Source organism: Leucoraja erinacea, chromosome 10 (assembly GCF_028641065.1).
Source record: "Leucoraja erinacea ecotype New England chromosome 10, Leri_hhj_1, whole genome shotgun sequence".
Lineage (NCBI taxonomy): Eukaryota > Metazoa > Chordata > Chondrichthyes > Rajiformes > Rajidae > Leucoraja > Leucoraja erinaceus.
The window spans coordinates 48,083,275-48,110,733 of NC_073386.1; the positions used below are offsets into that span (position 1 = coordinate 48,083,275).

The following is a 27,459-nucleotide window of genomic DNA, read 5'->3' on the forward strand; positions in this document are numbered from 1 at the left end:
TGGTTCTCTGAGAGAATTATCCCTTAGTTTCAGACGTCTAACATTGAAAGAACAAACTGGTGTTATTACTGGTCTGCATCAGTATGGATACATACCATGGACATTCAGTCTAATATATTGTGTAATGTTCCCAGCAATATTTGTAGCAACACAAAAGTACATTGCAGTATCTGACAGTCTGGTCGCAATAATCTTCAGTGATCCAGAGGAAAGATGAGTGTGTCTAGAATGCAAAATATATTCCAATTAAAAATCACCATCGTGCTAAAATCAACATTTATAAGAGTAGAACAAATATTTTTAAATATTTCAATATTGACAGGGGACAGGGACCAAAATTAAGTTCAACAATTTAAGATCCTAACTAAATGGTAATCCAATGCAAGAAGTAAACAAGAACATATTGGAAAATAATTACATATCATTCTGTGTGCCCAGGAAAACTAGAGAGGACAACATTTCCGTCATCATCCTACTGCACAATTGAAAACGAAAGGACAAGAAAGACAACCAAACATGGGGAAAAATAGGGGTGAAACCTGTGATATATTCCAATCACAATAATCTGGTGAGCTGAAGGATTTGCTACCCATATGAAAACAATTATAGAATCTTATAATTTCTGTCAGGAAGAAATTAGAAACATTAAAAAAATGTGCAACAAGGAAATTAAAATAACAGAGAAATCAAGCACAGCTTATTGCTTGTGATCAGTATTTACAAAATGTTTGCAAAAGCTCCACGTTACTTCATTTTTTGACTTGAAATAGTTTTAAACATTAAGAACTCATGTTGTCGATCGGTTCTATTCCATGTTGCGAAAACCCAAGCTATTCAACGTATGTTGGCATATATTGAGAGGAAGTACATACATAGGTTAAAATTGTGATCCCAGCAATTCCATTGTGCAATTAAAGCAATATGAAGAACAAAGAAAAACAACGATCAATGGAAACTAAACTTTATCTGAATCCGTAAATAACTTAAAGGATAAAAATCAGTGATGCCAATAATAACCCCATTTACTCAAGTGAAATATACCCAACCTTTATTTGCACAGTATTCCCCCTCACAATGTATGTGTCTAGTATTATCCCAAATCTGTGCATAGCACACTTACAGGTAATAGTGAAATGAGAGAAATGCTCTCAGGCGGATCCATGTTTAATCTTGAGTTACCTTGGTGAGAAAGGAGAGATAAGTTGCATATTCTTGGCCCAGTGGATAACGGGAGGTGGAAAGCTATGGACTTCACAAGGCAACGTAATATCTTCTCCTTCTATCACTGATAATTCCATTGGACCTCTCCCTGCAGATCCTCCTCCCGACTGAGTAACAATTCTTGGTTTAACTGGAAGTAGAATTAAAATAGTCAAACATTGCTCTGATTTGCAAACAAAATAACTGATTCTCAGAATTAAACTTGACAACCCCAACTGCCCCAACCTATTATCTGCCATGCTTTATCCTGCTTCCCCTTTTCCAGCTTCTCCAACCTTCTACATTCGGTAGTAAGGAAGGCAAATGCAATGCTAGCATTTATTTTGAGAGGGCTACAATATAAAATCAGGGATGTAATGCTGTAAAATTATAAGGCACTGGTCAGACAGCATTTAGAGAATTGTGAGCAGTTAAGGGCCCCATATCTGTGTTTACAAAATAAAGAGGACATCTCGGATGGAAAGTCTGGTCTTGGGAGCAGATGCTGTGGAGATGGTCAAATTGAGAGTAGGGAATAGCGTCTTTACATAGCATCTTGGCAGGGTAGGATGAAATGTAGTTGAGGTAACTGTAGGAGTTGCTAGGTTTATAATAGACGTCCGTCAATAGTCTGTCTCCTGTAATGGAGACAGAGAGATTAAGGAAGGGGAGAGAGGTGTCAGAAGTAGGCTCGGTGAATTTGAGAGCAGGGTGAAAATTAGTGGTGAAGCTAATGAAATCCACGAGTTCTACACTATCAGCTGCATAGCAGTTGCCCTTCTGCACCTGAGCTGACCTTTCTGTCCTGGGTTTCCACCATTGACAGACAGAGGCCACACGCAAGCTGGAAGAACAGCACCTCAGCTTCCAGCCCAACAATATTAATAATGAATTCTCCAATGTTAGGTAACCTTTTACAAACTCCAACCCCCCCCCCCCCTCTCCCCCCTCCCCTCTCCATCCCCCCTCCCCAACCATCCCCCACCCCTCTCCAAACCACCCCACCTCCTCCCTTTCTCTTCCCATCCTTGTGCCCCACCTGGAATCTCACCCATTTATTTCCTCTGTCCACCCCCATCTCCTTCCTTCTACTTCCCTCCCTCTGGTAACAATTACAACCTGTAATTCTTCAAACTTGTCATACACCTTCCTTTCTTGACTCCAGCCTTTGCGACAACCATCTGCCTATCAACCCGCCCCCCCCTTTGCCTAAGTTGCCATGCTCTCTCCTGTCTCTCCCTTTTCCAGCATTCTTCTCCCCGCCTCCCCCTCCCTACAATCTGTCTGAAAAAGTGTCTCGACCCCAAATGTCACCGTTCTCCAAAGATGCTGTCTGACCCACTGGGTTACTCCAACATATTGACTCCTTTTGTGTTTTAATCAGCGCCTGCAGTTCCTTGTTTCCACATTCAAAATATGATTAATGATTCAGTTTAGTAATTGCTGTACTCCTGTCAACACTTAAGAACACATTCCACAAGCCAGGACCTGCAATCTCTAACCAATAAATTAGATTGTACAATGAGATTAAATATGTACACGTACCATAAACTGTCAGCTGAACTTTGCGTGAGGCATAACCTGCGGCGTTTGTGGCTGTGCACACAAATTCCCCAGTCTCTCTGCCACTTGGTGAAGATATCAGTAAACTGCCATCGGATTGAATACTGACGTTCCTCAAATGCTGGCTAATGAGTTCGCCATTCTGTAAAGGAAGATAAAAATCATTTGCAGAAAATCGATCCTTTTGCTTTTATTGATTCCGATGAATATGTGCAACCCAGGACCATTATTTGAGATCACATTTCAACCCTACATTGTAATCATTTCACTTAAAAACATATTAATCAAAAATGCTACAATTTACAGGAGTATGTTTCAATCCGGTACATATAATCTTTGTTGTTAGATATCATATTAACCCAATGTAAAGCAGAGCACAAATCCAGAATGTGGCAAGCTAGATAATTCTTGAACTCAACAATTTTATCAGCTCATACAGTATATACTCTCTACGCTCGATAGGTTGGTCATTCTTATCAAAGTCTGTATTCAATATATGTCATCCACAACAATATTTAAAATGCAGTTCTCATGAGCAATCAAAGGCATTCAGGAGATGGAGCTGACTTTTCTCTCTGAGGTCCACTGCTTTGCAAAATCAGCCTTCCCAAAGAAGATTGCACTGGGTTGGGGTGCAGCTGAAAGGGGAAATAATCAACAAGCTCGATCAGAGGATAACATGCCATGTTAATCTAGACCAGTGGTTCCCAACCTTTTTTTGGCCATGCCCCACCTAATCACCTCTAAAATCCTGATGCCCCCCCCCCCCCCCCCCCCTTGCTTTCCCTTGAGAGAAAACGGAGGAAATAGATATTATAAGGGTAACTTAGCAAAAGCTCTTTGAATCGCATTTCTAAATCCAATTCAATAAATAAGGTTCTCCCATGACCTCGCACGCTTCGTGCGACGTGCATGAAGAGCGATGGCGCGGTGATTATGTAATAACTACACAATAAAGACCTTTCTTACCCAAAAAAAATTATTTACTCAAAATAACATCTGAAACATAAACTACATATGTTTACCTGAAGGAAAATCCAAAAAAATAAAAATCGAAAATTTGGACCCTCAATTGCCCCCCTTAAAAATCAAATTGCCCCGCTGTGGGGCGTACGCCCCACGTTGGGAACCACTGATCTAGACATACTAAACTTCAGATCAGTAATTTATTTTCCTGCAGTGAAATTAAACTGCAATTATTTAATTTGTTATTTGAGAGTCAAGATTTTTGTGTTCTGAAACGTATACCTTAGCAATTCTAAGAGCAGGATATTTTAGCAACTTGCTTGCAAATTAGGATACATACCTTAGACCAGACAACGGAAGGCTTGGGAACACCATGTACTTTGCAAGGTAGTCGAACTGGAACTCCTTCAATGGTGCTGAATATCTGAGGTCCATGTTGTATGGTGGGGAGCACTGGAAGGGATAAATAACTCATGAATAACTGGATATATATATGGCTGGATCCAGCTCTGACATGGGTAATTGTTCCACACTTGTCTCCCCTACTAGGTTGTGCAGGAATGAACTGCAGATGCTGGGTGGCAGTGTGAAGTGTGAGGAGAATGCAGCTATGAGAATGAGGGTGACTTGGACAGGTTGGGTGAGTGGGCAGATCCCTGGCAGAAGCAGTTTAATGTGGATAAATGTGAGGTTATCCACTTTGGTAGCAAACACAGGAAGGCAGATTATTATCTAAATGGTGTCAAGTTGGGAAAAGGGGAAATACAACGGGATATGGGGGTCCTTGTTCATCTGTCAATGAAAGTAAGCATGCAGGTACTGCAGGCAGTGAAGAAAGCGAATGGCATGTTGGCCTTCATAACAAGAGGAGTTGACTATAGGAGCAAAGAGGTCCTTCTGCAGTTGTACTGAGACCACACCTGGAGTATTGTGTGCAGTTTTGGTCCCCTAATTTGAGGAAGGACATTCGTGCTATTGAGGCAGCGTAGGTTTACAAGGTTAATTCCCGGGGTGGCGGGACTGTCATATGCAGAGAGAATGGAGCGGCTGAGCTTGTATACTCTGGAGTTTAGAAGGATAAGAGGTTATCTTATAGAAACATATAAGATTATTAAGAGTTTGGACATGCTAGATGCAGGAAACATGTTCTCGATGTTGAGGGAGTCCAGAACCAGGGGCCACTGTTTAAGAATAAGGGGTAAGCCATTTAGAACGGAGACGAGGAAACACTTCTTCACACAGAGAGTTGTGAGTCTGTGGAATTCACTGCCTCAGAGGGCAGTGGAGGCCGGTTCTCTGGATACTTTCAAGAGAGAGCTAGATAGGGCTCTTAAAGATAGCGGAGTCAGAGGATATGGGGAGAAGGCAGGAACGGGGTACTGGTTGGGGATGATCAGCCATGATCACATTGAATGGCAGTGCTGGCTCGAAGGGCCGAATGGCCTACTCCTACACCTATTGTCTATTGTCTAAGATAATATGTGATTACAATCGAGCAATCCACAGTGTACAGATACATGATAAAGGAAATATTGTGAATAACGTTTAGTGTAAGATATTGTCAAGTAAACTCCAATCAAGGATAGTCTGAGGGTTTCAAATGTAGTAGCTGGTAACTCAGGACTGCACTCTTGTTGTGCTAAGATGGTTCAGTTGCCTCATAACAGCTGGGAAGAAACTGTCCCTGAATCTGGAGTTGTGTGTTTTTACACTTCTATACCTTTTGCCCGATGTGAGAGGGGAAAAGAGGGAGTGGTGGGGTGTGATTCATTCTTGATAAATGCTAGTGGCCTTCCTGAGGCAGCGTGAGGAGTAAATGAAATCAATGGAAGGAAGGACGGTTTGTGTGATGGTCTGGGCTGCGTCCAAAAATCTCTGCAATTTCTTGCTGTGATGCATCCTGATAGACTGCTTTCTACGGCGCATCTGTAGAAGTTGGTGAGAGTTGTTGGGGACATGCCGAACTTCCTAAGCCTTCTAAGGAAGTAGAGGCATTGGTGTGCTTTCTTGGCCATTGCTTCAAAATGGGTGGTCGAGGAGAAGTTGTTGGTGATATTTACTCCGAGGAATTTGAAGCTTTCAATCATCTCTACTTCAGCACCGTCAATGCAAACCGGGGTATGTGTATCACTTCACTTCCTGAAGACAATCACTATCTCCTTTGTCTTGCTGACATTGAGAGAAAGATTATTGTCTCGACACCAGGACACAAGGTTCTCAATCTTAATACAGGTGTATAGGGTGAAGATGTTTTCCACGCTTAGCTGCCCTTCACAGATTTGAAAGAATATTTTAAATGTTGACAAACATTAATAATAAACAAAAGGGAACATTTTACTTGCTCAATGCACATCGTGTTCATTCAAATTTGGTTTAATTGTATAGAGCTTGAACGTAGAACGTAAAAAAGTACAGAACAGGAAAGGCCTCGCCCATAATATTGAAATCCTGAGAGGAATTGGCAGGGTGGATGCAGGGAGGATACTTCTCCCATTTGGATTATCAAGAAGGGGGAATCATTTCAGAATAAGTAGTCGTCCATTTCAGACAAAAAGAGGAGAAATGTCTTCCTTAATAGAGTCATAAATCTTCGCAATTCTCCACCCTGGAGATCCACTAAATATGTTCAAGGTGACGTTGACAGACATTTAAACTAGCATTGGAGTTCAGCCATTTAGTAGTGAATTCATTAGTACATTTTCACATAAGTTATTTGAGAAAATGTCCCCTCAGAACATCAAAATGGGTCTTTTTTTATTGCCGGAGATATCATGGGATGGAGTCAAGGTCAGTAAATTGAAATTCACATCATCCTTGATTTAATTGAATGAAAAAGGCAGGTGGAGAGGTGGAGGATGGAATGACTTCCTCCTTGTCCAATGTTTCTGTGAATAAAACTGACAGCGAGAAGCAAAGGCATTCAACCATAACATTATTTATTACCCCACTATACATTAATAAATTGCTTTAGAAAGTTATAAAAATGATAAGGCATGAAATGAAAGGGTACAGAAACCCTTCCTAAACCAAAATGTTCCTCGAAATAATGTATTTTGTTATTGCCATTGTAGGTGGTACATCTGGTAAATTAATAGGTTGTGTGGAAATAATTTATAATTAATTCAGCATGATATTTTTCACAACAGTTAAATATCAAAGGTACAAGGCAGTTCAGTGTTTTCAAAACATGTGAATGAGAAGGCAGGAAAAGATGGGTATCAAGCTCATCCCAATTATTTTACAACAACACTGACTCCAGGTACTCCTTCCACTCTAATCAGGTGATATCACCAGCACTGTCAGTTGAGTAGCACTCACCAAATATGGTCACAGTAGTTGTTCTGTTGCTTGTTCCAGCCACGTTGCTGGCAAGACAGATATATTTTCCACCATCTCGTAGGCGAATCCTTTCAATATGAAGACTTTTATCCCTGCGTACAGTCACATACCCATCTGATATCACCTAGGGAAGGGGTGAAAACTTGCAGCATTGATATATAACTAATTCATCCACTCATAGCTTTATACTTTTCACTGTCAGACCTCAGATTTCCAATTCTATGGTGGGATGTTATGAATCACTAGAAAGTGATGATGATGCACAGAAAGTATGAAAGCAGCATAAGTTTACAATTTTGGAAATAGCTCCTTTGGAAAAGTTTTCATTGGTAGAGTTTCCCTTATTTTCAACCTTGTCTGTCAGACATTATTGTCATATATATCCCTTATCCTCAGCGTGCCTCTGGTTTCAGTTTGCCTCAGAATCAAACAATGAAGTCAGGCTTCGCACAACTTTATCTCAATTAAAATCGCATCCTATCCCAAAAAAATATTTTCTTCTCTTTTGGTAAGCACCTAATTCTACAACTGAGTGTTCTTGGCGAATAACTCGTGCTGTAAGTTTTTAGAAATTCCAATGCAAATAAACAGTGGCCTTTACTGTACTCTGTGAACAACCCAAATAGATCTGTTTTGAAACCAACTATCTTAACTTTCTGAAGAAACCAACTATCTTAACTTTCTGTTGAATTTGAAAGAAAAGGGAGGCTTTAATTCCATGGTTGCTTCAGGTAAAAGGGTTGGGTTGTTTTCAATTTCCATTGCTCAATGCTCCAAATGTGTTTTGCTTCAGGCCTCGGACAGAGGAAATTGGATCACAGATCGACCAGTCACTACAAATGTTCTGTCTCTAATGTGGTTTCATTAAAGCTATCCCTGGAATGAATGGGGATTTCCTGATTTAAGTAGATGAAGGATGGGTTTCTATTGGGTAGATATCTGCCAGGGGTAATGCAAAAAAACCCTAAAAAAACATGTCCTGTTTTTATAGAGGAGCAAAGAGGTTGGCTGGTAGGATGCTGTTTTTAACAAGCGCTAGAAAGGTCAGGGACTGACAGCATTTTCATTGGTGTAGCCCTGCACTTTGCACAACATTCTTCTCAATTTGGACCTCCTCTTAAGCTGGTGCAGGTTTAATAAAATCCTTATGTGCTACCTAATTTGGCTCGGATGCTGTGTGTGTGGGGAGGGGGTGGGATGGGATAAGCATGGAGTAAAACACAGTCCTTTGGCTATAATACAGCCACCAATTATCCTATTAGGCATGTTGCAGCTCTGCAGTGGAATTGTTGGAGTGGGCTGCTCTGAGAACGGTGCCCAGCTCTTAGTTCCTTGGTACAGTGACGTGTACCCTTTAATTATTCTCATTAGTTCCATGGAACAGTGTTGTGTGTGGGATATGGAACATCTGGCAAGAACGCCCCCACCCCCCTGCTGTGGTGCATACCTCCTGGCCACTGAACCTTGACCAGCGCAGAGCTGCAGTGGGCCAGACCCTGACATCTATACAGTTGAAGGAAGAAATGTAGTGGAAGAAAAGAAGGAGGGGAGAGATTATTTTAATATCATTACATGTAATCCCATGTGCTTCAGGAGCTGAAGTAGAAGTTACCACATTAAGTAGATCTAACCCTTGCAAAGATTGTTTGCAATCCGAAGAAAGCACTGTAAACGGAGATGAACCATCAGGATGCAGACAGATTGAGATGCCCTTTTTCCCAACCAAAATAGGAAAATCATTTCAAAACCATTTTTTAAAAAAAATGGCATTTAAAATGTCAAATGTCAAAAACCATCAAATGCATTACTCACAGTGCATTTTGTGCACTTTGGGAAGATTCTGATCGAGCCCAAATGTGCCACTGGTGCAGATTACATGGTATGTTTTTATCCATGAGGCCCTTTGCACAGTGAAACCATTCACAAGAAAGCAGACTTATCCTAAACGGGCAAGTTCTTCTGCTACCTGAACCTAAAGAGGAGCAGCCTGACAGAGCAGCACCACTCTTCTGCAGAAAGCATCAGATCTGAGGCACTCAACAACTAGGGGCGGCACAGTGCCACAGCGGTTGAGTTGGTGCCTCACAGCATCAGGGATCCGGGTTCAATCCTGACTCTGGGTGCTGTCTGCACGGAGTTTGTACATTCTCCCTGTGACTACATGGGTTTTGTCCGGGTGCTCCGGTTTCCTCCCACACTCCAAAGACATGCAGATTTATAGGATCAAATATGTCAGAAATTAAATGAAGCACTGATATAACAATGTATGTAGTAATGCTCCAGGGTGTGAAGATCATCTCTGAATATCTGCTTTGGGCCCAGCACAATAATGTAATTACAAAGACATCTCATCAATGCCTCTATTTCCTTAGAATCTTAAGGGGATTTGCCATGTTGCCGAAAACTCTATGAAACTTCTACAGGTTCTATACGTTGGGCAGCATTCTGATGGGTTGCAGCATGGCCTGGTTAGGTAACTCGGAATGCCCAAGAATGAAGGAGGGTGCAAAAAGTGGTGGACATTACCATTTATTAACCTCCCCACCGCTGAAGGGATCTGCAGGAAGCACTGCCTGAAGACGGCAGCTAATATCATTAAAGATCCTCAACCAGGTTATGCTCTTATCTCAATGGGCTTGGAATCAAGTTACCATATGATTGTATCTTCACACAATCTGATTTTGTTGGAAGTGCAAGAAATCTAACAAGATAATTTTAAGGATATAATCGTGCCATGTGTCAGCAGAGCCACAATAAGTGTCTATTGCTTAGACATTTATTGCCCATCATGTTAAATGTGTCATAGAAACATAGAAATTAGGTGCAGGAGTAGGCCATTCGGCCCTTCGAGCCTGCACCGCCATTCAATACGATCATGGCTGATCATCCAAATCAGTATCCTGTACCTGCCTTCTCTCCATACCCCCTGATCCCTTTAGCCACAAGGGCCACATCTAACTCCCTCTTAAATATAGCCAATGAACTGGCCTTAACCACCTTCTGTGGCAGAGAGTTCCAGAGATTCACCACTCTCTGTGTGAAAAATCGGTCATCTCGGTCCTAAAAGATTTTCCCCTTATCCTTAAACTGTGACCCCTTGTTCTGGAACAATATGTCATATTGTGACATCAGTATTTGCAAGATATTTCCAAAATTCATCCATCACTGAAGTCATAGACTGAATTTTAATGCCAGTGTACAATTCATTAACGCCAGCGTATGGCATGCTGAACCCAAATCTTAAGCTTATCTTGCAAGAGGCAAGGGCATGGTGCCAATTTCCCCCATTTAACCTTTGTCTATTTACTGCTTTGCTGACCTTTAAGTTATTTTTTATCCAACGTCGCTCTGGGAGAGGATTTCCAGCCAATAATACACACGGCAAGGTCAAAGGCTGCCCTTCAATGATGTTGACCACAGCTGGTCTGATGCCAATCAGCGGTTTAACTGTGGGAGGAAAGAGATGAAGTGTTTGAACTTACAATAACAACCACCACACTCTTATCAATGAAATATGATACCACCAGAACAGGGTATACTAATGATAAGATAATTAGACAAAATTGATACTGAGGGAACAAATATTATTATTATCATAGATAATTCCTCTGCTCTTCTTTGAAATAACGTTACAAGGTGTTTTACATTCAGCCGAGAGTATTTATTGTTGTCCAAAAGAGGGCACCTTTGATAATGAGGAATTTCCTCAGTGTTGCACTGAAGAATCAGCCAAGATTTATGTACTCAGTTCCATGGGTCCACAGGCTTTCTGACTGATGAAAAATAGCTTTGTAATGATTTAACAATTGTCTAATTGGCAGGAAACAATAAACAGTGCTGCTATAAAGTAGCTGATTTTGCAATATATATTATATTGGTTCACTTTCAGCATTGTTAGCAACAATGTCAAGTTTCCCAACTCCCGTTCACCATATTTACTCTAATACAAACATTGTGCTTCACTCTGAAACTCAGTTAAGGATTGGTTTATCATTTAGTTTCTCCAGCCTGCGGTGTTTTATGCCATAGAAACTTGTCATGTCCACACCAGTGGTTTCCTGCTTTAGGCATTGTTTGATTAGGCATTAGGTATTTAACGGGTGGCGCCACCAGTGGCTGCCTTGCCAACAGTCTGTCTGTCCCTTCCTTCTTTGTTGTTTGTTTGTATGTGTTAAATGTATGTTTTTAGTGTTCATTTGCTTGTTTTATGTGGGGGGGCGGGGGGGGGGGGAACTTTACCTCGACGGAGATGCGATTTTTTTCTGTATTATATCTCCGTCCGCACTGCGGCTTAACATCGAGGAGTTGGCAGCCTTTGCTGGTTACTGATTTTGGGAGCTCCGCCACGGGTGCCTGCGGACTTAGCATCGAGTAGCCCACGATCCCTTTGCCAGGGATCGACCTCTGAGCTCTACAGCAGGAGTCTGTGGGAAACATCGCGGACTTTGCGGTCTCGGGTCAGAGACCGACTTCGGGAACTCCAAGCTGCAGGAGCTTCGACCGCCTCGATGCAGGAGCCTTGACACGGGAGCCTCGACTGCTGGCTGCGAGAGCTTCCATCGCCCCAACTGCGGATGGTTTGACTGTCCGACAGCGGGAGAATAAAGAGGAAGAAGATTTGACTTTATTGCCTTCCATCACAGTGAGGAATGTGGGGAAACCGCTGTGGTGGATGTTTATGTTTTTATGTAGTTGAGTGTCTTGTTGATTTTTTTTTAGGATGGCTGTATGGTAATTCGAATTTCACTGTACCTTAATTGGTATATGTGACAATAAACTCACCTTGAAACCTTGAAACCTTAAACTCTCCAAATTCTGCATTAAGTCAGACATTCAGTGGAGATTTTCCACTAATCCTCCTTCCACATGTGGCAGTCGAGAAGGTTAATCCAATGAGCGTCTATTCAAATGATCTTTCAAACTGTGACAACCTGCTTCTGGTTAAGCCGCACCTTAGGAGGATGTCATATTGTCCTTAACTTGTGGTAAGACTTTCTTAACAACGTTTGTGAACATCAATTTATTGTATCGATGCCATCTCAATAATTGTAATTATAATGAAACTGCTTTGGACAGAAATGTTAAACTTCAAACTTAACATAATTTCTTTAATCTACTCCACTCATCAAAGTGAACTCATTTTGTGAGTTCTACGTTGAGTGATGATTTCCATGTCACTTGATTGTTACACATTTACAATAAGCCTACAAGAATATTGTTGAACCTTTTCCTCTGTCCTGAGCTCAGAATAGAATTTAAAAGATCATTTAATAGACTCTTAAAAGAGTCCGGTGCTGGACATTGCAGCAACATGACCCGGTCAATGGACTTGATTGGGAGAAGTGAAACAAGGAAGTACAAATGCCGGTATACCAAAAATTACACAAAGTACTGGAGTAGCTCAGCAGATCAGGAAGCATCTTTGGAGAACATGGATAGCTGATGTTTTGGGTCGGGCCCCATCTTCAGACTGATTGGGGAGGGGGGAGGAGAAAGGAGTGGCAGGGCAAAGCCTGGCAAGTGATAGATGGATACAGGAGAGGTGAGGGGTTGATAGGTAGATGGTTGAACAAAGGCCAGAGATGAAAAGATAAAAGGTGTAAGATTAGGAACGGAAAGGCATATAGGTGGAAGGGGAGGAGAAGAGAAATGGCCGTGTCCAAGTAGGCCACTGTACAGAGAGAGGAAGGGGGAGAAGGTGGGTTCATATTTGTAGGTTGGTTTCCTAAAATTGGGGAATTCAATGATCATATCATTAGGTTGTAAACTATTGCAGCAGATTATGAGGTGCTGTTCCTCCAGCTTGTGTGTGGCCTGCAAGTTCAAGAGAGCATTCATTGATATACCGTATCTCCTCAATCTTCTAAGGAAGTAGAGGCATCGATGTGCTTTCTCTATGTTTGCATCAATGTGTTGGGTCTGCGACCCACACTCCAAAGACGTACAGGTATGTAGGTTAATTGGCTTGGTGAAATTGTAAAAATTGTTCCTAGTCCCTGGAGGCCTGTGACTAGTGCTGTGCCTCAGTGTTCAGTGTTGGGCCTGTTACTGTTTGCCATCTACATCAATGATTTGAATGAGAACATACAGGGCAAGATTAACAAGTTTGCTGATGATATAAAAGTGAGTGGTTTTGCAGATAGTGAGATGGTTGTGAAAGATTGCAGCAGGATCTGGATCGATTGGCCAGGTGGGCGGAGGAATGGTTGATGGAATTAAATACGGAGAAGTGTGAAGTGTTGTATTTTGGAAATACAAGGCAGGACCTACACAGTAAATGGTAGGCCTCTTGGTAATGGTGTAGAACAGAGGGATCTTGGAGTGCAGGTGTATGGTTCTTTGAAAGTCAATTTGCAGGTAGATAAGTTGGTCAAAAAGGCTTTTGGCACTTTGGCGTTCATCAGTCAGAGTATTGAGTATAGAAGTTGGGAGGTCATGTTGCAGTTGTATAAGACGTTGGTGAGTGTGTTTAGAATATTGTGTCACTAGAGGGTGTGAGCTGTAGGGAAAGGTTGTGTAGGCTGGGTCTCTACTCCATGGAGCGCAGGAGGATGAGGGGAAATCGTATAGCGGTGTACCAAATCATGAGAGGAATAGATCGGGTAGATGCACAGAGTCTCTTGCCCAGAGTGGGGGAATCGAGGACCAGAGGACATAGGTTCAAGGTGAAGGGGAAAAGATTTAATAGGAATTTGAGAGGTAACCTTTTCACAGAAAGGGTGGTGGGTGTATGGAACAAGTTGCCAGAGGAGGTAGTTGAGGCTGGGTCTATCCCATTGTTTAAGAAACAGTTAGACAGGTACATGGATACGACAGGTTTGTAGGGATATGGACCTAGTGCAGGCAAGTGAGACTCGTGTAGATAGGACATTGTTGGCCGGTGTGGACAAGTTGGGTCAAAGGGCCTGTTTCCACACTGTATCACTCTATGACTCTAGTGTGTGTAGGATCGTGTTAATATGCAGGGATCGCTGGTTGATGTGGACCCAGTGGGTCAAAGGGCCTGTTTCCGTGCTGTATCTCTAAAACTAGAAACTAAAACTAAACATTAAGTGATATCTGCCATCATTGCCATGTCTAGTGTTTCATCTGACTTGTACATTAAGATATCTGTTCTATGTTTTCAGATCTAACTACTTACCCAATCCTGTTACTGTCACGGTAGCCCGAGCCTGGATCTTTCCAAACTGGTTTTCAGCTTCACAGATGTATGTGGCTTCATCCTCCACCCAGAGATCTGAGAACAAGGCACATGGTTTTTTTTAATAAACTCAACTCTACTGATGTCTTTCAATGAATGTGGGAAAACCATTTATTTTTGGTAACATATTTATAATATACTTCCAGACACTAATGCAAAGAATTGAAGTGCCATTCTTTTTTAATTAAGTTAGAGCACAATTATATGACAAGATTGTTTTTTAAATAGAAAATAAATCACCTTCACAGAACAATTCTCAATTGTGTTATAGTGCATGATCTCGTGTAATGCTGAAGTTTATGGAGAAACGGTAGTATGTACAAAACTTTAACCTGAAGCTGATCTGGGACTTGAGTGCAAATGCAAATATTAATGATGGACCATTAACATGCAGGAATTTACACTGGGGACCTATTTTGAATGATTGGAGATTCAATGGTTGCCAGGAAGTAAGGTAAGAATAAAACTAGTAACATTTATTTTTAATAATTTTGCTAGAGAATATCTTACGCAGAGCTCTGGAACCGTGCAGGGCTTTGCTGATGGGAATTGGATGTAGTACACCAGTAGGTTCATCATTGTGGATAGGGGCAAGAGCATTGTAGGACAACAGCATAATTTAGCAGACAATTAATCAAATTCAAAATGTTCTGGGCAATTAGATTGGAGCCAAATCAATGCAACAGCACACAGACTTCCCGAAAATAGTCGATACACGAGTAGCAAAAGAGCACAGAATCAAGCAAACATTTGGCAAAGTGACCCTAAAACCATCATAAAACAGATAGAATGAGTGTTCAAAATCATCTGTCTTCCAAATTGGCAAAATCCACCCATTCAATAACTGAGTATGCTCAAAGCTGAGAACATTAAGTTAGAACTCTAAAGAGATTGTTATCTGGATACTCCAATGGAAAATAGACCAGATAGCAGATGAACGGTGAAGTAACCTCAATGGGCTGACTGTTTTTTTCCAATTGCATATGTTTTTCAGTTTAAGAGCAAAGTCCTAAACACAAAATAAAAAAATATTCACATGCTACTTTTTTCTCCTACAAAAATGACAAAGGAGTCCAATAGTTGTTCATCACTATACTCTTGTATATGTTTTGCAAGGACATTACTGATTAGAAACCAAATGGAGTCAGATATGGGTGTGTTAAATCATTGATGTGTAGCAGGCCGAATTTCCTTGGGTAAAAAATCTTGGAAGTGATTTTCCAGCATGTTTTGCACACTGCACAGGGAGTCCTGTGTGCATTGCAATGATACATGGAGGACCCAGGCAGAAATTCATCAGCTACGTGCAATCACAACAAATTCCTTCATTTCGCATTTAAATTAAATGAAGGAAAACTGTGCCATGCAATCTAATATCTAGGCACAACTATTTAGACTTTATGGACTCAGCCACGACATGAAAGCATGTTTGATAATAACAAGGAACCTGCATCAATAAGGGGGTAGGATGTTGTGTTGCAGATGGTTCCTTCTGTTGATAATTCTTGCATAAATGACAGTGCGAGAGAAAATGACATATACTATTTGCGTTTATGCTACCTTTTGTCTGAAATTATTGAGATGCACTACTTTGAAGTTTTGTTTTAGTAACGTACCTACAGATACAGGTGTTCGCATGCAAAGGGTTTTAGTTCAGAAATGAGTGCGGGGAATGCTTGTAGAATACATGCACCAAGTACGAGTTACTTACTGTTAAAAAAGAGACTTCCTGTTCTCAGTTGAGTCACTGAACTAACTGTGGAGTGTCTGGAGAAGATGGACACCCCATCCACTCGCCGCCACCTGATCCGGGGGTTGGGGTAACCCAGCGCCTGGCAAGGCAATGTCAGATTTGAACCAATGTCCATGGAGATATCCAACGGGGCTTGCGAGAAACCAGGTGACGCTGCGGAGAAGATGAAATCACCAAACAGTTTGGTATGGAAGATGATATCAGCGAATCTCCTTTGCATTATTCTCAATGAATTAGAAATTATAACCAAAGCATTCTGTGACAGATAAATGAGGTAGGAAAACATCTTAGGATGCTCTGGTTTAATAGAATGATTTTGATGGGCCCTGTGTCCTTCCTCAATCTTTCACTTTCTTTTACAACTAGTTGTTTTCCTACTTGGCTTTCTTCATCAATACTTTTGAGGTCTGAAACACAATTGTGATTGTTAGTTCCTAACCTGACCTGTTGCTTTCATGTTATTGCTCCAAATAGACAATTCTGCAAAATGCTATTTGATTGCATATTGCTGTGTTCACACAATCAATTTGTGTTTTAGGTTGGTGCAACTCTCGCTCAGCCCTCGGGCTCCTCCTCTTCCCTTTTCCTTTCTTCTCCCCATCTCCCCCCCCCCCCCCCCCAACCCTACATCAGTCTGAAGATGGGGAGAAGAAAGGAAAATTTGCCTATTTTCTTTGCTCCATAGATGCTGCAGCACCCGCTGAGTTTCTCCAGCACTTTTGTCTACCTATGTTATAGATCATATTTTCCCATGTTTCCTTCCATGGAAAATAAAGCATTTGTCCAATAGTGTCCAGCCATCTCTCAGAGCAATTTCATTGATCGCATTGCCCCATTTATTTCCCTGTAACGTTTATTCTTTCAGATTCCTCACTTTAACAACAGCCCCCCTCTTCCTGATCCTCCTATCGTTCACCGACATGTGGGACAATTTACAGTCGGTATTTAACCTAACAGCTTATCTTTGTGGATATAAGAAGACATTTTCCTTTATAATTAAATGTGCTCTGTAAATACCAACATTTCCTGAATATTTACACGTGTAAATGTTCTGTATGTCCATCTCAATAAACAAAATTTATAATTTTTCACGAATCTGACTTTTTTAGATTGTCTTTTCTTGAAGAAGTTAACGAGAATATTTATCAAGTTCCCTGATATTTTTCAATACTGTGGAGCTTCCAAGCAATCATGGGAAAGTATCCTTTCCGTAAACACATTTCTGTGAAATTGTAGAAATTCTCCTTTCACTGTTGTGTCATCCACAAACCATGGTAAAAAAAATGTTGGCTCTCCAAAACTAATCCTTTCAAAATCTAAAGTAGTACCGGTGATAAGATAAATGAAGGAGCAAACAAAAACATATGGAAAAAAAACAAGGAAGCAACTAAAGCCACAATAAAAATAAACTTACAACCAACATCCAAAGTAACCTGGCCAGAAGCTCTTCCAGCATAATTCACAGCCACACAGGTATAGTCTCCAGCATCCAAGTCCTGTATTTCCTGTATCTCCAGAATACCTCCATGACTATCAATGCTCAGAAAATTGGAAGGATTCAGCTCGAGGTCACCTGAAAACATTGAAAGTGCATTTTTATTTTTTTTTAAAAGGAAAAATAATCCAACAGGAAGTGAAATAGCACCCTTTTTCAACTTCAACCCTTTTTGGGCATGATGACGGCACAAGCATTTTATATGTTCCCACCGGACTGCCAGAAAGATCCGTTGATTTTAATGTACGAATAAAATGTATCTATTGCAGAGTTAATATGCTTCCCACTGGTTAAGCCAGAAATGTGTTTTTGGAGAATTGGTGAATTGCCTGCCAATTATTACAGCTAAAGCAGGAGGAATAACAGGATAAAGTTTCACACTATTCTTTGACAAATTTATGGGACAAATGAATGTCAAAATTGGACAATAAAAGTTTGGCCAACATTTTTATGTTTGCACCCAAGTGGCAAGCAAATCTGTCAATATCTTCACTTTTAGGAGCACATGCCTCATTGTTTTCCATTTTTACAGAACTTAATTCTCAAAACAAATCTTTGTAAAAAGCAACAGATTCATGAAAAATGGAAGAAGATAAGGCTGAAGGGCGTTCATTGTGGCAAATTTCACTTGCAAGCCAAATAAATCTTGATCACAGTGATATTGATGTTTTGAAAGTGAATTGGTTGCATATTTTTATTCGGTCATCTGTGTTGTTGAGGGGGTAGAGATTTACCCCATGGAGTAAAAAATCGGCTTACCTGAAAAGTTTGAGCATTATTTCTTGAATTATTTATGAAAATGTTCAAAAATTTCAAATAACTTAGAAAATAAATGAGCTGATGACGTCACAATGGATCTGCTCTGTCCCTCTGTGTGCCTGTGTCCCCCTCTGTGTGCCTCTGTGTGTCCCTCTTTGTGCCTCTGTGTGTCCCTCTGTGCCTCTGTGTGTCCCTCTTTGTGCCTCTGTGTCCCTGTCTGTGCCTCTGTGTGTTCCTCTCTGTGCCTCTGTGTCTCTCTCTGTGCCTCTGTATCCCTCTCTCTCTACCCCCTCCCTCTCTAGCCGCGCCTGCGAATTGGGGGCTATGCGTGAGTGGATAGGGTGGGGGATGGGGTAAAAGGTGTGAATGAATAATATTAATATAATATCAATGTGGGTGGTTAGTGTGTGTGTGGAGGTAGTTAGTGTGTGTGTGTGTGTGTGTGTGTGTGTTAGTGTGTGTGTGTGTGTGTATGTGTGTGTGTGTATGTGTGTGAGTGTGTATATATATTAGTGTGTGTATTAGTGTGTGTGTGTGTATATATATTAGTGTGTGTATTAGTGTGTGTGTGTGTGATGCCGCAGGCCACCCCCTCCTCCCGCAACCGCGCGTTGAGGGGACGGGACCCAATTTGGGTCCCCCTTGGTCCATTGTCTAATAAAATCCTATCTACTTTAGGACAGATTTTATTGGACATAAAGATGCTTCTTCAGGGGCACCATGTGGTGTAGCAAAACTGTGTTATAACTCCCTCAAGATTAGACTCCAATTAACAACACATTAGGAACCAATGTCTTTTAAGGAATGTGGAGAAACTGTGAACTAAGGGGAAGTCAGTGGTTCAGTCATTAATCTCTTACCATTCTGGATGGTTATTTACTGAAAGTGTTGCAAAATTTCACACTGCCTATGCATTCATCTGGAGATGACATGTGATGCACAAGTGGACAGGACACAAAAGACAAGACTTAAGTCTGGGAGAGGAGCAGAGAAACAAGTCTAATAAAGATTTGCTTTGAAACTGATCTCTCCCAACAATATCTTCATTGTGATAGAAAGACATGGGCTTTTGTGTTCCAGCTCTCAGTTTTCTTCTCACTGACAAATTCATTAATGATGTCCACACTGGAAAAATTTGGCTGTACTAGCATTTTTTGGGGAATTTTCCCGTCTCTGTTCATTCAGCTAAAAGCCGTGCCAAATGTTGTGATATAGTGCCACACAGGAGACTGGCTGAACACATGGATACTTAAGGGGCTGTCCCACTTGGGCGATCTATTTGGCGAGTTTAGAAGAGTTTGAAAAAATGACATGTTGAAGACCTCCTTCAACCTCCTTCGACCTTGTTGAAGACCAGCTTCGACTAGCTACGACTAACTTCGGGAAAATTGGACACCGAATAGTGGAGTGAAGACGACCTCCTTCGATCTCCTTCGACCTCCCTTCGTCTATGATGAAGACTCTCTACGACTACCTTCGACTACCCTCGATTACCTACGAGTAACATGCCGACCTACTACGGACTACTACGACTAAACCTACGAGTAAAAAAAGTATCGATTTTTTCCATGGCGACCTTTTTTTACTCGCGGGCATTTTTTAACATATTGAAAAAAAACAGCGCGACCTAGCTGAGGCTTCGAGACCACTCTCGAGCATGAAGGAGAGTTACGAAGACCTCCTACGACCTCATGTCGACCGTGCTGCAAGTATGAGTCGAGGGCAAACTCGCCAGAACTCGCGGATTAGGTCGTCCAAGTGGGACAGGCCCTTTATGGAAAATATGAACCATTATTTACATGCTATTCAAAACTGATGACTTGTACCATAGTTACAGGAATTGACCAATGAAGTATCCCAGAAATCATTACTGAGATTTTTATATCATCTTGTGTGTATATGATTTGGAAGTGAGGAGAGAGAAAAGAGAGACAACAATTTCCTGAGACCATGACAATGACATTTGAAAGTAATGAGGAGGAGTTGATTCATTACGAATTGAGAAGCTGTAATGAGAAATAGATAACTCAAGCTTCATCAAACTGATGAGACTAGGGAAACAAAATAAACAAGGATTAATGAGTGTTCATGCAGCGATCCTTAAAATGATCTGCAGAGTCTGTGCCAACAGTAAATAAGGCAAAAGAGACAGGACTGCATAGTGCATGAATAGAGTGTAAATCACAAGACATCACCATGGATTCAGGGAGGATATCGATTCTACCCCTCCAGGAACACTCTGGGTAATCTGGCTAATGTTACACATTGGAAGGAAAATGGCAAAAAGCTGCTATCAACAAACATAGAAACATAGAAATTAGGTGCAGGAGTAGGCCATTCGGCCCTTCGATCCTGCACCGCCATTCAATATGATCATGGCTGATCATCCAACTCAGTATCCTGTACTTGCCTTCTCTCCATACCCCCTGATCCCTTTAGCCACAAGGGCCACATCTAACCCCCTCTTAAATATAGCCATTGAACTGGCCTCAACTACCTTCTGTGGCAGAGAATTCCAGAGATTCACCACTCTCTGTGTGAAAAATGTTTTTCTCATCTCGGTCCTAAAAGATTTCCCCCTTATCCTTAAACTGTGACCCCCTTGTTCTGGTACAAAGTAAGCTAGAAAAGAAAACAACAAAAGCAAGATTTCCTCAACTAAAAACTGAAAAGATTTTAGAGATAAACACTGCAGATAAACAAATCGCCCCTGTAATCAAGGAGATTCAGTTCCAATCCGATTCCGTGGAATTGAAGGCGACTAATGGAGTCAAAGAAGAAAGTGCAAACTCTACCAACAGGGTAGAAGGCAGAAGGTATCAGGGGTTATGGGAGAAGGCAGGAGAATGGGGTTGAGGGAGAGATAGATCAGATAATATTGAATGGCGGAGTAGACTTGATGGGCCAAAGGGCCTAATTCTGCACCTGTCACTTATGGCCTTATGACCTTTCTACCGAATGTTTCCATGTTTTGTACTTGTGTAAACTTGAGGTTCTAAACGCCATCCAAAATGTTCCTTCTATCTTTTGATTTGTCATGGACCACAGATTCCGAGTAATTAAAGTGGAAGTGTTAAACTTTTCAAAGGAGCTTAGAGAACATCCTTGGATTTATTTTTTGCACCTCCCAATCTCTTCTCGCAACACAATATGTAGGATACTCTCCCATGGCATGGAAAACATTGACCAGGGAGCCAAGAGCTTAGGCTGAAGCACAGCTGAGGTGACCTGAATGTGCAGGCCAATTGAAATGATAAATCAGATTGGCCATTGTACAAAAAATAACATAAGGATAAAATGAGGTAAACTGTAAGTTCTGCTTTTGAACTCTGATGAAAGGATCTGCATGGTCCTTTCCAGTCTAGCACATTCCTAAGATGCTATGTAATCACACCCAGACCAGTACTGCAAATTCCAAAGTATAGATTCAATGATGGAAGAAAGTGTAGTTTAAGCCTTTCATCATCATGGTATTTATATAACTCAGAACATTTAAACCTGTTACCACAAACGTGCTGTTTTCTCTCAAGAGCTTTAAAGTTGATATACAACCAGGTCATATTTAAAAATAAGCTGTTTCCCCAATTAGGTTGTAAGTGCACAGGAAACAGCTGTTTTCTGTAAGATTTCTTCCTAGACTCTCTTCTTGGCATTGCCCTCCATACACCGTAAATCCAGGCAAGAGAGAATTTATTCTCTCAAATTCAGTCTTAAGGAAATATAAGGTAGTCATGCCTCTGAGCTATAAACATATCAATTACGCAGTCCAATTCTTGAATAATCCAGAGCTGGTGTAAATAACACAAACAACACAAATGTTCCCTGTCAACAAAGATGAATGATCTCTGAAGGTCTAACCTGCAGAATTATTTGCTTTTGAAAATGTCTCATTTTCATACAAAAGAATCATATCTTAATATTTGTTATATTTGCACTGTATTTAAGAAAGGTATCATAATCATAAATATTTTTAATGCACGGTGCACAGAATAACTGCTTTCGATTATCGGAGTGGACTTGCTGGGCCAAAAGGCCCGATTCCCTGTTGAATGACTTTATTGATGATAACTCGATTATTTTAAAGAGTAAAAAACAATAACTTGCAAAAACACCCTGCTAACTGTATCTACGCATTTAAACTGGTATTTAAGGCATAGATTTTGAACACTTTCATCATATATTGCCAAAGTCCTCAGAATTAATCCACAAACATCCCGCAAATTAGAACTGAGGGGCTAGAAATATATCTGGAGCAAAGTACATTCAACCAAAAATATTTGAGGCTCTTCAAAATTCCCAAAGCTCTTAGCTACAAATGGATAAACAATTATGGCACAATGTTTCCTGGCATATAATGGTATTTGTACCAACAGGCAAGCAGCTGACAAAACGTCTCCAGGCTAGTTTTCTTGACATGGTGAATCCCATGGGAGATGTCATTTCCAGCTGGTTTCCTCACCTTTGAACCATTTGACCGCTGGCTCTGGAACACCAGAGGCTCTGCATTCCAGAACTGCAGTATCCCCAAGGCCAATAAGGATTTCCTTTCGGACAACAGTAACCTTTGGAGCCTCTGTGGAGATGAAAAATTACAAATTGCAACTCCCAGTGGAACAACTTTGAAAACTTAAAAAGAAAAAAACATTATTTTGCATGGACATCCAACAAGCTGCTTTCAGACCTGGATCTGCACTTACTTTTGTCTTAGTATGCAATTCTATTTTGTCATTGTACAGACTATTCAAGCAATTGTAATGCTTGTTTGAATCCCTGCTCACTTTAATCTAATAAAAACCCACAAATTACATTTAAATTAAAAAAAATAGCAGAATAATCAGAACTGAATTTCCCTCATTGGAGCATTGAACATTTTTGGGGAAACTTTTATTGCCACCTTGAGAATGAGATCTAAATTCTGAAACAAAATAGGGAATTATTGTGATTTTTTTGACAAACTTGAAACTGTACTTGAAACTGAAAGACAAAATTAAAGTTTATGCTTCTTTCATATTCACATTCATATTCATACAATTTCCTCCTTATTTACCCATATTTTTGTTCAATTTTCTGTCTTTTCAGAATGTGCAAAACCAAAGTTTATTAATGTACTAGGATGTCCAGCGCATTTTTGAGTAATCATTGGCTGGAAAAGCACATAGAACAATGCAGCACAGGACAGGCCCTTTGGTCCACAATGTCTGTGGTGAACATGATGCCAAATGAAACTAATCTCTTCTGCTTACATGAGATCCATATTCCTCCATATGAACAAGCTTGGCCTAAAGCCTCTTCAGAGCCTCCATCATATCAGCTTCCACCACCAAAACTTGCATTGTGTTCCAGGCATTCACCACTCTCTATGTAAAAAATTCTTTTAAATTGGCCCCTCTCACCACAAAGCTGAGCCGCCTAGTCTTTGACATTTCCTCTCTTGGTAAAAGGTTTGGCTGTCAGCCCTATCTCTACCTCTCATAATTTTACATACTTCTGTCAAGTCTCCCCTTAACTTACTAACACTCACTTACACAAACAAATCCAGGTTTGTCCAACTGTTCCTTTATAGTTAATACTCTCAAATGAGGAAAACTTCTTCAATGCCCTCTCCAAAGGTCCACATTCTTTGTGTAATGGGGCACCCACAACTGCACTTAATACTCCAAATGCGGTCTAGCCAAACTCCTACAAAAGCTGCAACATGAATTCCTCACTCTCATACTCAATGCCCCGACCAATGAAGGCATGCATACCATACGCCTCCTTTACCACTCTGTCTAATTGTGTGCCACTTTCAGAGAGCTACAAACTTGGCTCCAAAATCCATCTGAACATCCATTCTGTTATGGGTTTTGCCATTAATTGTATACCTTCCCCTTACATTCAATTTTCCTAATTGCAACACTTTACACTTGTTTGGACTAAACTCCATCTCCCACTTCTGTACCTGATCCATATCCTGCTCCATCCTTTTGATAGTATTCCTCACTGTCTGCAACTCCACCAATTTTGGTGTTGTCTGCAAACTGATTAACGTACGCATTTACATCCAAGTCATTTTTTATGAAACAACAGAAGTCTTCATAGATCTGCAGTACTCCTCTGGTCGTAGAACTTAGCCAGAATAACAGTCTTCCATCACTATGCTCTAATGGGTAAGCCGGTTCTAAATCCAAACTACCTTGGAATTCATGGATCCCATGCATTTAAACGTCTGGATCAGCCTGCCATGAGGGAGTTTATGAAATGCCTTACAAAAATCCATGCAGACAATATCCACTGCCTTAGCCTCGTTAATCATCTTTGTTACCTAAGATATGACCTGCTGCAGTCAAAGGCACATTGTTTGTCCCTAATTATCCATTCTCTTTCTTATGCTGCATATCCTGATATTTGGCATTGATCTTTCTGGGATTGAATGATAATAAAAAATAATTTATGTTTTAAAACAGCTTGAAGACTGCAAGAACCATTAATTACTCTCTCAGCTGTGCCGCTTATTAACATCAACATTAAGAATCCCAGATGCACTTCTGAAAATTTCCTCAAAGTCCACACATCTCAAAATCAGCTTCTGGATTTACTTCACTGTATATTGCACAAAATATCCAAATTACTTCGACATTCAGTGAAATAAAAGATTTCATTTTGAATTGCACAATTTGATGCATTTGGCTAAAATTCATACAGTGCAGCTGCAGTTTGATTCTTTGGGTACATTTATTTATCATTGATATTAAAAAAAACCTACTCAATTTTAGAACAAGTATAGCCTATACATTGTGTGTGTGTGTGTGTGTATTGTATATTATATACACACACAAAATATGTATAAAACGCCAATACTACACATGTAATAAGAGGTTCAGAGATATTTTTTTAAATGACATGCTGTACAATATATAGCAATTCTTTGGACAAACTAACTCCGACTAATTTTGCCGGGGCATTGCAACACTGATCAATTTGAGCCAAGCTCCTGGAACAACCATTGATTTTCTGAACAGATCAACAATATAATAGGTGAGAATAGATGCCACAAATTCAGATGCTCAACGCTGTGGGGAAAATGAGGTTAACGTCCAAAATCACCTTAAATTAAATTTACAAGATTTAAACTGCTGCAAGAAGTACCTCCAAGTGGCTGTATTCTGCTTTTCATAGCAGTGTCACAGAGTAAGGCTGAGAAGTGATTGGAGAACAATTACTACAAGGACAACTGTATGCCACTGGCTTTTCTTAGGATGCAAATGTTTTTGACAAAGTTCCCACAAAACACCTCATATAAAGAATCAGTACAGGAATTTTATATGGTCTGGTGATTATCATAATATGACCTAATCTCTTTGTAGTTGCCTGTCAGAGTCAACCAGAGTCTTTCATTTCCATAACAGTCTGCAATATACTTAAACCCATCTGTAATTCTACAGAATCGGACTGCCACATTCAGCCTAGCAGTCCCAATTTAGCAATCCATGTTCTCTTCAGGTCTGGTTCCTTGCGGCAGCATAGAACTAATGTTTACCCTTCAGCGCTTTAAACTACGATGTACAGAATTGTAAAGATTTTTGCACTTACCTATATAGGTAAGGATGGATGCCTGTCTGTCTGTCCCTGCAGCGTTACTGCTCAGGCAGGTATAAATTCCAGAATCCTTCCGAGAAGCAGGTCTAATAATTAGACTGCCAGTTTTGCTTAGCATATGCCTTTAAAACACATAGTGAAACATATTAGACATGCATTTGCTATAAGACACATTTTCATGTTGATAGCTGTTTACTTAAACCAATGAATCAATCAACCTTTATTGTCATCTTGCAAGCAACAGTTGTACAGTGCAAAATGAAAAGACGTTTCCCAGGGAATAGCGGAGCATCGCATATGACATACGTCAAAATATGACATACTACAAATAATTTACAAAAACAATGGAAGAAACTATATCCCTATATTTAACATGATCTCTGTTTTAATTTTCAATTGTATGTCAGAACACAGTTCCACACCATCTTTTTCTATGCATTTATTATGCTGAGAATTGACTGTAAGAAGGCCCTTCGTATCTGAGGCAGTAGATGGGCGAGGAAAAGTGGTCATGAGATGGAGAATGGGGGAATAAAGAGTGGATTATTTCAAAATCTTTTGTCATTAACAGCCTCACATATATCTTCCCTTAGCAAGAGATCAGACTGAGATTAGCAAGAGATCAGACTGATTGGCTCTAGCCTGAGTGGGAGGAGAGAAGTGCCACGAAAACAGTTGAAAACTGAGGAATTTGGTTTGTAAATTGGTAAATCAGGCAATTTATCAGTCAATTTAAGCAAGACTGCTCTTAGGGAGCGGTAGTGAGTGAGTGGCCTTGTGAGGGAAGTGCCCTGAGAGAAACGTGTGAGTCTTTGGCTCGAGAGTCCCCTGAGAGAAAAGTGTGAGTCTTTGGCTCGAGAGTCTTCGGCGAGGAGGCTGAGGAGGGGAGACCACGCAATACGCTTGAGAGGTAGAGACGAAAAAGGAGATGTCAGGCAAGCTGATTCAGTGTGATGCTTGCAGTATGTGGGAGGTCAAGGACACCGCTGGTGCCTCTGGCTGCTACAAATGCGAGAAGTGCATCCAGGTAGAGCTTCTGAAGGACCGTGTTGGGGAACTAGAGAAGCAAGTGGATGACCTCCGGTTCGTACGAGAAACGGAGTCATTCCTCGACAAGTCCTACAGTAAGATTGTTACACCTAAGGTACTGGAAGAGAGAAGGTGGGAGACAGTGAGAAAGGGAGGGAAGCATGGAATGCCAACGTCCCCGGGTGTTGTACCTCTTGTGAGCAGGTTCACCCACTTAGAAGCTGTCGGAACAGAAGACGTGTTTACACTGAGCGGCGGACTGGCTTGCGATGCGAATAGGGCTGTTGAACCAAAACCAAAAAGGCCTAAGGCAGGCAACGCCATTGTAGTGGGAGACTCCATTGTGAGAGGTACGGACAGGGGTTTCTGCAGCAACAGATGGGATGCGAGGATGGTGTGCTGCTTTCCTGGTGCCAGGATCCAGGATGTCACGGACAGAGTGCAGAAAATCCTCAAGGGCGAAGGTGAACATCCGGAAGTGGTAGTGCATGTCGGTACAAACGATGTCGGAAAGAAGGGGATGAATATTCTGCAGCGTGACTTTAGAGAGCTCGGAAAAATGCTGAAAAGCAGGAC

The 27,459-nt window shown here is 40.9% G+C and overlaps 1 protein-coding gene across 1 annotated transcript in view; it reads right to left on the reverse strand.

Annotated features, from left to right (window-relative positions):
- hmcn1 (hemicentin 1) overlaps nucleotides 1–27,459 on the reverse strand; it is a 376,776-nt gene that overhangs the window by 200,970 nt on the left and 148,347 nt on the right. Inside the window, 11 exon segments of the mRNA XM_055642165.1 lie at nucleotides 96–223; nucleotides 1,180–1,351; nucleotides 2,746–2,905; nucleotides 4,070–4,182; nucleotides 7,048–7,192; nucleotides 10,388–10,515; nucleotides 14,210–14,305; nucleotides 15,981–16,175; nucleotides 17,437–17,595; nucleotides 22,736–22,849; nucleotides 25,849–25,976. Coding sequence (XP_055498140.1) covers nucleotides 96–223; nucleotides 1,180–1,351; nucleotides 2,746–2,905; nucleotides 4,070–4,182; nucleotides 7,048–7,192; nucleotides 10,388–10,515; nucleotides 14,210–14,305; nucleotides 15,981–16,175; nucleotides 17,437–17,595; nucleotides 22,736–22,849; nucleotides 25,849–25,976 — 1,538 coding nt within the window.